Genomic DNA, 15,822 nt, shown 5'->3' on the forward strand with positions numbered 1-15,822 from the left:
GCCATAAAGCCCCTGCCTCCTGATGGGGGGTGGGGAGACTCTGGTCAACACTGATCTTGCCCAGCAACCAGCCTTGGTCAGGAAGACCTTAAAAAGCCCCTATATCACAATCCTGGAGCTGCCTGTCTCTTTCTTCAGTCTCATGGCACCTCAGGCAAATTTCAAGTTATTGGTCTGTGCTCAGACAATACTTGATTCCAAAATATATACGTGATTGGCTTGACATGATTAATAATTTAAAGCAAAGATAAACACAAGAGCAACTGAAACAGGGATATAATTTATTGCAGGTCAGGGACTAGCGAGCGTTATTAAAAAAATCTTTTGGAAGCAATCATGTAAATATGTACATCTGAAGGTCGAGGGCTGAAAACCCATTCTTGATGGATACCATTAAGCAAAGGATGTATAACATCCATCACACATCTGTTTTGGGCACAGCATTTTCTAACAGTATACATTTGTTTACAAACACATATTATAGTGTTAAAAACTACAGAGAATGACCAGAGTCAGTCCCAAAACAGGTCACTATCTTAGATGAGACGTCCGTGGTGCACACCTTCAGCACCCATTTACTCTTGGGGTTTTAAGAACACCTTCTTTGCGTTAGTTGTTTTTAGGTTCCCATTTTCATCTTCTTCCAAATTGGCACGGTCTCTTTTCTTGGCAAACTTTTTTCCAATTGTCCCCACCAGGGTTTCATACCTGTTAAGATGATATATAGCATGTTTGATTTAAAAAAAAAAAAAAAAAAAAAAAATCAGAATCAAGTCTGTTAAGAATTATCAAACCAGTCATGCTGCAAGGAATGTAAACAATCCAAACTACAATTAAACAGAGGCTTCCAGTATGAAAACGTACAAACGCTGGTGAGAATGATACAAGGCTTTCCAGTCTTTTGTTTTTGCATTATTCTCAGTAAGTTAAGATGTCCATTTTCTTTTCCTTGATGAGTAATGTCAACTTTTATGGAAGGTTTCTTAGAAGGGAGAAAAACTCAAAAACCTGCTGCTGCTGAGTCAATTCTGACCCCTAGCAACTCTACAGGACAGAGCAGAACTGCCCCACAGGGTTTCCAAGGCACTAAATCTTCATGGAAGCAGACTACGTCATCTTTCTCTTGTGGAAGCAGCTGGTGGGCTTTTGGTTAGCAGCCAAGTGCTTAACCACTGTGCCACCAAGATTCTTAGAAAGGATACAAGGGGGTTCTAGCTCATATTCCATACCCTACAGCAGAGCTTCAAAGGTCTTCCAGTTAGGAGTGTATGTTGAACAATATACCCTGGAGCAGCACTGCTGTGTGCCCTCAGCTGCAGGCCCGGGCCAGGGCTGGACTCACTGCTGCCATGGACGAGAAAGGCACTGACATCACCTTTCCCTGTAAGGGCTGCGGGAGACTCTGGGGCAAAAGGAGTGCCCAAGCCCACGTGAAACCAATGAATTTCCCCCGTTACATAGCTGTTCCAAGGTAACAGTTACCTTCTAGCCATTTCTTCATCGGACACATCAAGCTCCAGTGCTTCATCTTCAGTTTCTTTGGCGTTGTTCTTGGAATTCATCTGAAGCATTAATTTCTGAAAACCACACCAACACTGACCATGAGGGCTGGGAAAGGCTTCTGAAAGGAACTGATCTCAAATTGATTAGCAGGCAGAGAAACTGAAGTCAGAAAACCTTCAGCAGCCAAAATCCATAAGGACTTCACTGTAATACTTTACGTCACACAGGGCCTCCAGAGATCACGCTAAACTAAAACAACGTAAGACGAAGCCCTACTAGATTACATTTCAACTGCATTTTAGGTCATAAAGCTAATTCTTAGTTGCCAATGTAAAGTGAACACTGGTGGTTAACTGGCAGCATCTCTGCCTTCAATGAGGGAGACCTGGGTTCAGTTCCCAGCCAATGCACCTCACGTGCAGCCACCACTCATCTGTGTGGGTCTGCACACAGTTACAATGTGGAATAGGTTCCAGTGGAGCTTCCAGACTAAGACAGACTGGGAGGAAAGGCCTGGTGTTTACTTGTGAAAATCAGCCAATAAGAACTGTATGGATCACAAAAATCTCATCTACAACCAATCATGGGCACAGCACAGGACTGGGCAGGGTTCTGTTCACCGTGCACGGGGTCCACTCAGCGGCAGGTAACAACATACGTGAAGCAGGCACACTGTCATCAAACTCCAGCAAAAGAAGGGGAAAGAAAAAGCAAGTCTAAGATTCCCTCTAGATTTTCCACCTTTGAGTCAAAGGAAGAAGTACTACAATCAATAGTAATTTTAAGTGCTTTTTCTTGAGGGGGGAGGTAGGCAACAGCAAATTTCTTTATAGAAGAAGTGACTCGAAGGGTAGCCTGGGACTGATGGCGAGAATATGCATCCCACTCTCACCCTCCTTCTGAGGGAAACATGCCTCAGCTTTCTATCTGGTTCTTCCATGCAAACCTTTTATTTTTTGAATGTATACACTCCTTTCTCTCATTGTTGTAAAAATAGAGATAATGCAACACTTGCCAGTTCAACATTCTCCCATGTACAATTCAGAGATGTCAATCACATTATCACGTGGTGCAATCATCACCAAGGAATTTGCTGAATCCCACCTCACCGCCCTCCTGCAAAACTTGGTCTCCACACATGACACTCACTGCTTCATAAACCATGGCTCAGCCTGTCTTGTCTCTCCTGCCTGTTAACCACTACTAAACTCTGATGTCCACGCGTGTGCCTAGTCCAGCTATCTCATATTAGTCAAATCACATACAGTGTTTGTCCTTTTGTGACTGACTGACTTTATGAAACACAATGTCTTCAAGGTTGATCCATGTTGTAGCATGTGCCAGGACTACATCTCTAAATTGACCATTTTCTCAATAGTTAGCCTCTGACAGACCTTTTTTTAAAATAAAAAATTAAAAAAATATATATATATATATATTTATACACATAAACACACACACACATATACACAATAACTTCTTTATAGACCAGGGGAAAGTAAGGAGGAAAAAGCAGTCCCAATGAGTTTTGCAAACTTTAAAGGCCTGAACATAAAATAACTTCAAGGACACAAGCTCCATTAAGAACAGAGAGTCTGCTCCCTGTGGTATCTCTGGCACCTGGACAAGGCTGAAAGGCTGCAGGTACAGAATAAATATTTACTGGACAAACCACCTTTGTGCTAGAGGCTGGAATGCCCAGGTGGGGCAGATGGTCAACGTGCCTGGTTGCTAACCAGAAGGTTACAGTTCTGAGTCCACCCAGAGGTACCTCAGAAGACAGACCCAGCAATCTCCTGCCAAAATACCAGCCACTGAAAACCCCCTGGAGCACACCTGTGCTCTGACACATACAGGTCACCATGAGGCAGAGTGACTCTGCCACAACTGAATGGGCTGATGACAGACGTAACTAGAAACACGGACCATATGCACAAGCGCCTTCAGAACGCATCTTGCTGGGAAGAAGTGCTTTTCATTTGTATCAATTGTTTCATTACTAGGAAAACTGAACTTTTCTCACCTGTTTAGACATCTCATGTCTAGGAGCTCAGGAGGGCAGGGCGTTTTCCCAGAGAGAATGCATCCAGTATTACAGTGCCAGTAATTACAGCCGTTTTCCACTGGCCTCCCACGGACATTGAGTTGGGAGGGCCTCCCCTGGCCTCCCCCATGCCACCAGACTGTCTGCAGCGTGTGCCTATGCTCTGGGCACCCCGGACTCCTAATCCCCCAGTCTGCTTGTTTTCTCTTTCACCCACTGTCTTTCACTTCCCATGTAAAGCTTTAATCAGGTCAAAGCACAGAAAGCATTATGAACACTTTTAATCTTGACTTGGTGCAAATTACACATAACACCTTAATTCTTACACCCCTGAGAAAAGAAAATCAACCCAGCATTTCTAAGCAAATACTGGCAGTTGTTTCAGACAACTGTGATTCTGACAACAACAGACATCTCTGGAGCAGTGGTTCCCAACTGTGTCCCCATGGGATGTCTGTAGACATTTTTGGTTGTCACAGCTAAGGGTGCTACTGGTATCTAGCAGGTAGAGGCCAGGGATGCTGCTCCATGCCCTACAGTGCACAGGGCACCCCGACCACAAAGAGTGATCTGATCCAAATGTCAGCAGTGCCAAGACTGAGAAACCCTGCCTTCAGTTACAAAACTGACAATGTACACACCACCAACGTTCACTTCATTGGTCAAGACCCGACAGGGTGACTTTTAACATATGAGCCAGAGTTCTAATACATATTTGCTAAATCAAGCTGAGGCAAGAACATGCAAATAAACAGCTTAGTTACAAGGAAAACATTCACTTTTCAAACAAACTTCTCAAGGGATTCAAATAAAAAGCTATTTACCAGCTTGGTCTAAAACCTGTCCATTAAAAAGTCAAATCATAGTTTCTAGTAAGATTTTTTTTCATTAGAAAAGTTACATTTATAGCTGTCAGAAAATAATTTTTCCTAATGGCATCATATGAACAAACTCCTGATGTTCCTGTAAGAGACCTGAGTGGGAAGTCTCATGTGGTGGTGGCACTGCCAGGGCTGCACACAGTGATGTTAAATTATCCACTCAGCTCTGCCATAAAGCTAGACTGAGAGGCCAGCAATTTCTCTAAATAGCTACGGCAATATTTCAAGACTTGTTATTTTCTATATAATGAGAAGAAATGGTACCTGTTGGGAAGAAAACCTAACCTAATTATTAGCAGTAAGAACTCAACTGGAAAATCTTTAAATCTGAAGCAATTATATTTAATACCTCGACCTCGGGATTAAATCCTCTGAAGGACATTCTTCCATAGAGAAGGTCTTCGCATAACAAGAAGCTCTGCTCTTCTATTATGAAGCTCCTGAGCAGAAAAGACACTTAGGTTAACAGCACTTCACTTACAACAAGCCCAGCCACTAGGTCCAGCCTGGAAAGGAGAGTTCAACCCTACAGGTCTTCACAGAATCAAGCCACAACACGGCAAGATTTCTAACCTAGGGTTATGCATAAAGGTGGAGGAACGTGGCCAGCGAAGGCACGAGGAAATGGGAGCTGCCGGCTGGAGGCACTGCATCTTCTACAGGACCTTCAGAGTGGGGACCTACAATATTCACCATCATCTGGAATTTTCCAAAGTCGCAGCAGTTTCCTTGACGTTCCTATCCTCTCAACAAGTTCTGAGAAACACATACGCTAGAGGCAGTGGGAGATGAGAGCCCAGGCATGACTCGGGCAAGCGCATGACTCTGGACGATGTGAGCCAAGGAGGATTTCTTAAAAGGATAGTGGGGCCTCATAGAATCACTGGGAAAGTCGAGCGGCCAGAAATGGAAACCAGGCAGAAATAATGGGCAGCTAGTTGTGGACCCGAACCAAAATCATGCTACAAACGACCCTCGTAAACCAGTGCGGACACCAGGGCACCTGGGCCACTGTTGTCCTGGAAGCAAGATGCAGGTATGGCTACTCTGGCCTTCACAAGGGATTCTGCTCTGAGACAGTACTTCATGCTCCCAAGCCCAGGTGACCTTCTCTGACTACAGTCCTGTTATGAAGCACAGAGGATAGCAGGAGAGCAATCTCCTGGCCTTCAAGGCTTCATTGGAGAAAGGAAGGCTCCACTTCTCACCATGATTCATTCACTCACTCAGCAAATACTCATTTTACCAAACTGTGTGCCAGGAATTGTTTCAGAAGGTGGGGAGACAGTCATGAGTAAAGAAGCCTCTGCTCTCACGGAGGTCACATTCTAAAGGAAACCCAAATCAAACCCACTGCCACTGAGTCGATTCTGACTCACAGCAACCCCCCTGGGTTTCAAAGGCTGTAAATTTTTATGGAAGCAGACTGCTCACCTTCCTCTTGTGGAACAGCTCGTGGGTTTCAACAGCCAAGCTACTGATTAGCAACCAAATGCCTCACCTACCATTCCACCAGAGCACCTTCCATTCCAGAGAGTGGGTCGGGTAACCAACAAATGGATAAAAATAAAGCAGGCTATCCCACTACCAGGCACCAGGGAGAAACTAATTGGAACCTGACTAGCCCTCCCAGTGTAAGTATAAAACAGGACAATATATGAAGCCACCACTTTCAGACCACAAACAAGAGAAAGCAGGCCTGTGATCCCACTGGTCACCATCTTGGAGTTAAAACACACCCAGGAAATGACCTATTTCAAGACTCTCATTTTACAGCTGAGGAAAACTATTGCTCAGAAAAAAATAAACACAATTGCCCAAAGTCACAAATAATATGCATGGTAAACAAAGCAAAAGCCTATAGTGGCTTACTGCTGGGCAAATGACTCAACATGCATTGCTTGCGTTTCTGGCATCTTGAGAGCAAGGCACCAACCCTTTTGTTCTGGACTGTCTTTTCAAGTCATGTGTGCAGTGAATGGCTTGGAAGATACAGCGTCTCCCCCTCTAGAGCAAAGGGCAGATCTGCTCATCGTCCAACATAATCAAGATGCTTCCTTCTGGGGACAAGGGCAAGTCTGCTTGCAGTCCACCATCAAAGACTCCGGATCTCCAAGCTCAGGATTCCTCTGATGTAAACCCAGTGTGTGAGCAGCAGCACACACGTGGGCTGTTCCATGTCACAGCCGTGGGACTTGGGGATAAGGAAGGATAAGATGCAAACACAGTGCTCATACTGTTTACTGCACTGTAATAACTTCCTTTGACGCTGACCCCAGAGTCTCATGTCTTCTTCCAGCATCCAGGAAACTGGCTAAGCTGTGTGCATGTAGGGCAACATCTGCTCCCTCCCAGGTCTCCACACTCATCAGAATACAAGATAAGCACAAGGCACACAGCAGCCACAAGCACTTTTAAAACAATATCCTGCAGCCAAGGAGTGATTACACTGGCCACACTCACACGCTCCACGTTGACACATCTTTTGGAGAAAAACAATACGGCAACAACACAGCAAAGCCTTGATCTGGTAAATTCTACCCCTAGGAACCTATACTAGTGTTGTTTATCGGGCTCCTCTCAGATGGAGTTATATACAGAAGTCCTACTGGGGAGTGTCTTTTGGGAGATGCTCTTCTATGGAAATGAGAAAGGCAGGAGTGGGCAGTGGGAAAAGACAACCTGCAGTGGAATTATAGTAAGGCCTCCGCCACCTGCAAGGAGCTCTGGAGTTAGAAACCCCTTCAGTGGCTCCAAATCAAGACAAAGCAGCTGGGCCCCTCACTCTGCTACATAGCACAGTCACCAGCTGTGCATGTCCCCTGGGAGGAGGTATAACACTGACCAGTCCTAACTGTTATCATTGAATGATACCGTGATACAGCTGACATGGTAAAGGCAGCTGCTTGACTTTGACACACATGAATAGTGGAATCTCTTAGTATAACAGAAGTGACCCCCTGGCACTAGTAAAAAGATTTATTCACAAACACAAGTGAACAAAACAGCTGGGTGAGTTACATAATATGCAGTGCAAGGAAGGACATGTACTGCCAACACTGTGCTTTATACACAGCACTGCTTTACATGGATCGTTGCATTTCTCTCTCACAGTGTACATGACAGATACCATCATCATATGCAATTTACAAGTGACAAAAGACAAGCTAAGCAACTTGCACAAGGTCACACAGTAAGCAAGTGGCAGAGCTGGGCATCAAACCCAAGTATGCCTAATTTTGAGCTCTCTGAATTAACCACTCTGCTGTCTCCCCATCTGCACTGTTAAACACACAGGCCCAAGCACACAGGCACAAAGCCCAGCACTCCTTCCACTTACCCCTCCAGACCCACTTGCCCTTTTCCCCCTGCTCTCTGCTCTGGGAGGCTAATATGAATATTATGTAACTGGCTGCCAGTCAGGCTCACACAGTGAGAAGCACCGGCAGAAGGTGTGGGTGTGTATTCACTGGGGGAGCTTGGAAACCTGACTCCCTCCCTGTAGGATTACCACAGTGTGTCATGCCCTGGACTGAAGGGGATAGCTCCTGAGTAAGGATTATTCCAACCAGCCTGTCTTCAGATTCAGTAGCCACCTCCTCCCCTTGATCCTCCAGACCCAGAGTGGAAAGTCCTGTCACTTATGCAAGTCACAGGGCACTGTTCTGCCCTACTCAAGCCAGGAAGTCTCAGTTATACTCTCCCCACATCACTCAGCACTCAGACAGCCAACTTTTCCTGCCAACATCCTGAACTCACACACACACACACACACACACACACACAGAGTCATAAACAGGATGCTGAGTGTCATGAACTGAATTGTCTGTCCCCAAAATATGTGCTATAAATCCTGACCCCTTAGCATAGTACCTGAGGCACTTGACTGCTAACCAGAAGGCTGTCAGTTAGAACCTACTAGCCACTCCTCAGAAGGAAGGTTGGGCAATCTACTTCTGCAGTGAAACTGCCTAGGAAACCCAATGAGGGGTTGCTATGAGTCGGGTCTGATTCGATGGCACACAACAAGAAGGGGTTAAGGGAACCTGGGTGGTGTAGTGGTTAAAGCACTTGGCTGCTAACTGAAAGGTTGGTAGTTTGAATCCACCAGCAACTGTGCCAAGAGAAAGAAGTGGAAATCTGCTCATGTGAACATGACATACAGCCTTGGAAACCTATGAGGAAGTTTTGCTCTGTCTGATACAGTCACTAGGAGTGAGAATCAAATCTATGGCCACAAGTTTGGTTTCTCATACCTGTGGCCATGATCACAGTAGGGAATGGGTTTTCCTTGATATGTTAAGAGGCCATAGCAGTGTAGGGTATGCTTTAAGATTTGAGATGTAAAAAAGAGCGGATGAGGACAGAGGAGCAAGCTGAGATGGGGAAGACAGATGCCAGGCCACATAGAGATGACCAAGGAGCCAAGGAGCACGGACCCTGCCTCAGAGCAGACCCTGCCTCAGAGCCGACAGAGTGCCTTCCCCCAGAGCTGGGGGATTTTAGAGTTCTAGCCTCCCAAGCTATGAGAGAATAAATTGGTTTGTTAAAGCTACCCACTTGAGGTATTTCTGTTACAGTGGCACAAGATAAACTGAGACACTGGGTGACGGCAAAAAGAAAAGCAATCGGAAAGTCATTTTGTGGGAACAACATGCAGTGTTAGAAAGAAAAAGAATACTGAAAACAAGAACTATTCTGCTCTTTACTAGAGATGAGAAAGAAACCATCTGGAACACTTTATGCAGGTAGAGTCAAGGCACAGACTTCAGTGACAGCTCCTTACAGCAACGGGCCCTTCTCAGTCAGTCTTCCCTGTCCTCACTCACACCCTGCTTCCTTCTGCAAAGCCAGTGGGGAAAAGAAAGCATGTGCCTCCCACCCCTTCTGGTGGGACTGATTTCTGTCTTAGAGGAGAAACCTAACTGTCCAGAAAGAGTCAGCCAAGATGAGCAAGGGAGTGGAGCATGTTAAAAACAAAACTAAAAATTATAAAGGTACAGAAAGAAAAAACAGAAACGTGCTTGAAGGTAACGAGGGGTAACTACAGTCACGTCAACAAGTTTAAGTAAGACTACCCCACCACAGAGCTCAGCAACTCATAAAAGGGTCGGGGAGAAGTGATCAGTAGCTTCCAGAAGGATTTAAGTCAGTTAATGAGTAATGTGAATCCACCACTCCTTCACGGGAAGTTTCGTATCAAGCTCCAGCTGAGCTTGGAGGCAGAGGACCGCTGGTCCAGTGAGCCATCCCAGCTTCAGCACCAACTAATGGGGTGACTCAGAGAAGTGACCCTAAGCCTCCGTTTCCCCAACTATAAAATGGACATAATGGGAACAGCCAGCTCTTAAGTCCACCCTGAGGATTAATGAATTAAGAGAGGTAAAGTGCTCAGCAGTTTCCAGCACGCACGACGCTGTGGCTGATGGGTGCTGTCGAGTGGATGCTGGCTCGCAGTGACCCCATGGGACAGAGGAGAACTGCCCCGTGGGATTGTCTCAGGTGCCATCTTTACAGAAGCAGAGCACCAGGCCTTCTCCTGCACAGCTGCCAGGTGGGTTCAAACCCGCAACCTTCTGGTTAGCAGCCAAGCGCTTAACCGCTAAGGCACAGGAAATGTTGGCTAAAAGCATTAGTATTAAATGCAACAACAAATGAAAAAAAAGGATGAAATGTAACCCCCAACCTGCCCTTAAGCAACTGAATCTAAGGAAGAACTTTCAGTTACTGAACAAAACTGGAGATGCTCAGGGTACACACCTATCTTTGGAAGTTCATATGAGAGAGCACAAATACGGCTTTTCATAAAAGCACCCCTGTTAACACAAGAGAAGCATGGGCTGGATTCCTTTATTCAGTGTAAATAAAGGACAATGTCCTAAATGACAGTGGGGACCAATAAAAACATTTAAGTCTGTCTTAGGTCTCTAGTGCTGCTCTAACAAAAATATCATAAGTGGATAGCTCTAACAAATTTAACCACAATTTATTCTCTCACAGTTGGGGAGGTGAAAAGTCCGAATTCAGGGTCCTGGCTCCAGGGGAATGCTTTCTCTATGTCTCCTGATTCTCAGAGGCTCCCAGTGCAGGGACCTTGCACCCAAAGGACGTGCTCCACACCTGGCTCTTCTTTCTTGGTGGTAGTAGGTCCTTCTCTCTGCTTACCTCTCTCCTTTTATTTCTTACAAGATAGAAGATGTTGCAGGCCAACCCCCAGGGAAACTTCCCTTACGTCCTATCAGGGGTGTAACAGGATTAAGAGTGTTGCATCCCATCCCAATCCTTTTAAGGCTGACTGGTTGATCACAGCAGATCATATCATAGGGAACATTACATAATTGCCACATCACGACATAATTGCCATGAGAATCATAGCCCAGCCAAGTTGACACATAGTTTTAGGGGGACACAATTCGATCTAGGACCAGGCCCAAGCAGAACTTTCGTAAGTTTAGTAATTTTAGAAAACTATCTGCCAGGCTAACTCCAGAAGGTGACTGCACACCATCTTCTGGGCTTCATGTCACTGGCAAGGCAATGACATTCTCAGGGACTCCCTGCTGACCAAACATCATTCCAAATCCTAGTGAACTGACTCTTTCTCCTGGAGGTCCGGCAGATCCAGGTGCCAGTGCTCTTCCCGGATGATTTTCTTCTCTTCCTCTTCCAGCTGCTTCTTGGTTTCCGAGTCTAGTCCCCTTTGCATGAACTGCAAAAACAAAACGAAACTCATCAGCAACTAACTTCCCCAGTCTAGGGCAGCAGAAAGCGCCAACAGCTTCATCCTCCCCTTCCCTCCCTCATTTTCCCAGGAGTTCCACCTCATGACTGAGGGTGGGGGTCAGCCCCCCCTTCACCAATGCCACACCAGAACATGATGGAGCGTGCCAGAGCACATGACACGGCAAAGGTCTGCTTCCTCTGAAGAACCTGTCAACGCCTTAACAGACTCTCTAGTCTTTCTGACTTAATGAAAAGAAATTTTTCACTTAAGGAAAAGTGTAGTCAACAAATACAGTGAAACTTGTGAGAGCCAGAAGGCAATGGGAGTACCTTGTTTTTCTGGGTCTTGCAGGTTTTCTGCCTCTGACAGGATGCACTCTTACCAATTTCCTATCACCTCTTCTAGTGGCAAGTATTTGAGTTTTCCTTCTGTGACAGGTTTTTTATCTTATACAGCTTCTGGCCTTTTCAGGTTTTATTGTATCACACTGTTTCCATTTTACACAAAGGTCTGTGAAAAATGGCTAAGACAGAAGACTGATGGGTTGGGGAAGGAGAGAAAAATAGAGAGGTGGGCAGATGGGGGGTGGGGGAGAGAAAGGAAAAGGGAATAGAAACTCAGTGCTTGCTGATGCTCCTGCTGAGCCTGGAACCCAAGGGCCCTTGCACCTGCTTGGTCACCTGCTGGCCTGCTCCTCATCTGTACCTAGCCACTGAAGAGCTCACGAACACTTCTGCTGCTCTCTCTCTGCCATCTGTAAAAACTCAACTCTGAACATGCTGGGGGGTTGGCGGGAGCATAGGCCTGCTCTGATATCTCTCCATAGCACAGACAACTCTAGCTCCTCAGGGGACAGGTGAGCAGACCAAAGGCTCATCACATCAAAATGATAAAGCAGCAATATTGGAAAAAATAAAGGCAGAAACCACCCAGGAGCCTCCTAGCAGTTGGATGTGGGGTTCACCTAATATTCCTGGTCCAGTTCTGAAGATTTTTGTTTTCTTTTACGTTGAGGTGTAATTCATACTGCAGGCTGTATGCTATCTTTGATCATCAGTAAGGGCTTCAAGTCATCTTCACTTTCAGCAAGAAAGGTTGTGTCACCTGCTTATCGCAGGTTGTTAATGAGTCTTCTTCCAATCTGGATGCTCCATCCTTCTTCATGTAGTCCAGCTCCAGTTATTCTCACAGTACACTCTAAGTAAAGTGTCTTTTGTAATCCTGTCACTAAGCTCCTTATCAACAGTTAAACACCAATCAAAGTTGCTAACCTAAACTGAAAACTGTGTAATTTTCCCTCCCCCTCCCTTCCTTCCAATGTCCAGTTAAATCTCCAACCCTAACCATTTGGCTGGGAGTGGATAACTTTTTTCTTTATTTCTTCCTTCCTAACTCCAGGGTCCTATCTTTGATCTGTGCCCTAATCACTAAGCACACATTCATTTGGCCTAGTCCAAGAGCTGAAACACCTGCTGACATTGTCTCAGTCTTTGCTTTTAATGCTCCACTTCTCTGAAATATTCTTATTGCTTCCATCAAGTTGATTCTGACTCACGACAACCCTGCATGTGCACAGAAGTGCTCTACAGAATTTGCAAGCATGTGGCCAAGCTTGCCTTTCAAGAGGCCTTGTGGGGGATGTGAATCACCAACTTTCCAGCTAGTTGTCAACGGCTTATCCGCTTGTACCATTCAGAGGCTCCTCTCTAATCTATATGACTACAAACCATTAAACTGAAAAAAACTCTGTTCATCAAGATTCTAATTTTGCTAATGTGCACAAAAGCAGTACTAAGAAACTCTAAGTCACTCGATAAATTTATCCTCTACCGTCATCCATGCTATTTCTACTCTAGCTCAACTCCTGTAAAATCTTTCCCACGCAAAGTTTACTCTCTAATACTTCAAAACATACCTTACTTTTCTCCTGGAACAGCCATCAGAGTCTCTAAACAGAAAGATGTGACCATTTGTTTCCATAAAGATTTCAGCCTAGAAAACTCTCTGGGGCAATTCTATTCTGTCTTATAGAGTTGCTATGAGTTGACATCCACTCAATGGCAAAGGGATTCTAAACATGACATCTAATAGCTGGGATCTATCAATAAGTAGAGGAGCTCTGGTAGCGTAGTGCCTTGACTATTAACCGGAAGGCTGGCGGTTCAAACCCACCAGCCACTCCTTGGAAAGAAGTTTGGGCAATCTACTTCCACAGTGATACTGCCTTGGAAACCCAAGGAGGGGTTGCTATGAGTCAGGTGCAACTCCACGGCACATAACAACAACATCAGTAAGTAGTAGTCAGCGACAAACAGACTGCTGCTGTTAGCTGCCATCAAGTAGATTCTGACTCACAGAGACTCCGTGACTGCAGAGTACACCTATCTCAGAGGGTTTCAGGACTGTGACCTTTTGGAAGCAGATTACCAACTGTGTCTTCCCAGGTTATCTCTGGGTAGCTTCAAACTGCCAACCTTTCAACTGGTTTCAAACTACTCAACCTTAGTTGTTGTTGTTGTCATGTGCGTTGCGGCGTCTTACGTAACGCGGTGGCACCCGCCCCGATACCGCTCTTTGCCTATCACAGCGACCCTATGCACAGCAGAACGAAACATCGCCAGATCCCTTGTCAGTTCCACGATCCTTGCTACACTGAGCCCATCGTGGCAGCCACTGTGAAGGCCTTCCCCTCTTCCATCAACCCTCCACCTTACCAAGCATGACATCCTTCTCCAGGGAATGGTTCTTTCTGACAACACGACCAAAGTAGGTGAGACAAAGTCTGGCCATTCTTGCCTCCAAGGAGCATTTCAGCTGCACTTCTTCCAGGACAGATCTGTTAGTTTTTTTAGCACTCAACCTTAGTAGTTGAGTGTTTAACTGTTTGAGATCCCCAGGGACCCATCTAGCAATAAGCAGTGTCCAGTGACAAGAAGTGCTGTAATTTAAACAGGGATTCTGGAGCCAGAATGCCTGAATCGGAGTACTATATTCACTACTTATTACCTAGGCAACTTACTTACTTCTCTGTTTCATTTGCCTCAGCTGTAAAAGAAAGAAAACAATTAACTTTACCACCTCAAGGGGTTATTATGAGGCTCAAATGAGTTAATATATACACTTAGGACAGTGTATGGTACGTAGTAAGGACTATCTATCTTCACTCATTCCCTGCCATGGAATCAACTGCCACTCACAGCGACCCCTCCTTGGGTTTCCGAGGCGGTTATCACTACGGAAGTAGACTACCCAACCATCCTTCCGTGGGGTGTACTGATTTAGCAGTCAAATGCCTTAGGCACTACGCCACCAGAACGCCCGTCAATACACTAAGCACGCAGTATTCTAACTACTTGTTTACGAGTTTTGTCTGAGGTATCCGGCGGCGGGCTTCCTGAGTCGGCCTCATTTACAATCCGGTTCTAAGTGAATGTATGAATGCTAGAGCTGGGGCCCTCAGGGGACTCGCCGGCGCACTTACGGGCCTTGCCTACACCCCCGTAAGACTGCCGTCTCGGCCCCCGCCAGGCCCAGAGGACCGGATCCTCCTACCGCCCGGTCCACCCCGAGTCTCCGCACCTTCATGCGTAGCAGGTTCTTAGACAACCGGGGCTTGTGCTCCGCTGCCATGCTGCCTACCGCCCGTCGCTGCGCGCAGACCACGAGCCCTGCCGCGCATGCGTGGCGTTGCGTGCGTCGCGGCGTCTTACGTAATGCGGTGGCACCCGCCCCGATACCGCTCTTTGCCTATCACTTTTGGGAGCGCTTGTCTCCTGGAGAAGCGCGGGTAAGAATGCAAGCCGCCGACTCGGGGGTGAGAGCAATTTAACTCCCGTGAGGAGACCCCAAAGAGCCCAAAGTCGGAGAAGGCCCGAGAGAGAGCCTGGCCTGCTGCTGAGTGTCCACACGTTAGTCCAGGGTGCGTCTCTCAGAATCCCAGGGTTTCTCTCGTCAGTGACCCCTCACAGCCCCACGTTCCGAACCCTTGTTTATTTATCATGGATCATGGGGTTACTATGTTCTGGATCGCCTTCCATCTAATAGCTAGTTTTACGTTCACACTAACACCTTGAGGTGGATCTCATTCCCGTCTTGCAGTTGGGTAAACTGAGGTGTTGGAAGCTCATTAAGTAGCCGGAAGTCATCTGAGTGAGGGAAAACCGAAACCAAACCAAACTCACTGCTGTGGAGTCGGATCTAATTCATGGGGTCGCTATGACCCTCATAGGCTCTCTATAAACCCTCCTTTGGTTTCCGAGGCGGTGTCGCTGTTGAAGTAGATTGCCCAGTCTTCCTTCGGAGGAGTGGGTTTGAACTGCCAGCTTTCTTGTTAGCAATCAAATGCCTTATGCACTAAGCCACCAGAGCTCCCTGAGTGAGGGAAGTGGGTGCAAAACCTAGGCATTCTAGCTTCAGAAGGCTCTTAACAACTATGCAAACAAAGTTAAGTCCACCTATTAACCGTTGTCTTTCTGTCTAGACAATCTCTTTGCTAAAAAGCAATAAGGAGAGATAGGGATGGTGGTACATATTAGACTCAGGAGCACAAGAAGGCCTGTTTTTTGTCTAAAGTATTGTAGGAACATTATAAAGGGATAGTTTTTAATGCAAAGGAGCCCTGATGGTCTAGAGGTTACACACTTGGCTGCTAGCAGGAAGACTGAGGGCTG

General features: G+C 46.1%; 1 protein-coding gene across 1 annotated transcript; it reads right to left on the reverse strand.

Annotated features, from left to right (window-relative positions):
- Positions 1 to 575: 575 nt before the first annotated feature.
- Positions 576 to 14,782, reverse strand: MPHOSPH6 (M-phase phosphoprotein 6). Its single transcript, XM_007939126.1, has 5 exons — positions 14,732 to 14,782; positions 11,025 to 11,137; positions 4,778 to 4,868; positions 1,483 to 1,577; positions 576 to 708 (listed from the first exon to the last, which is right to left on the reverse strand). The coding sequence occupies exons 1-5, from the start codon at positions 14,780 to 14,782 to the stop codon at positions 576 to 578; spliced, it is 483 nt and encodes a 160-aa protein (XP_007937317.1).
- Between the last annotated feature and the right edge of the window lie 1,040 nt (positions 14,783 to 15,822).

This window comes from Orycteropus afer, unplaced genomic scaffold (genome assembly GCF_000298275.1).
Source record: "Orycteropus afer afer isolate SDZICR_OR568_19922 unplaced genomic scaffold, OryAfe1.0 scaffold00057, whole genome shotgun sequence".
Taxonomy (NCBI): domain Eukaryota; kingdom Metazoa; phylum Chordata; class Mammalia; order Tubulidentata; family Orycteropodidae; genus Orycteropus; species Orycteropus afer.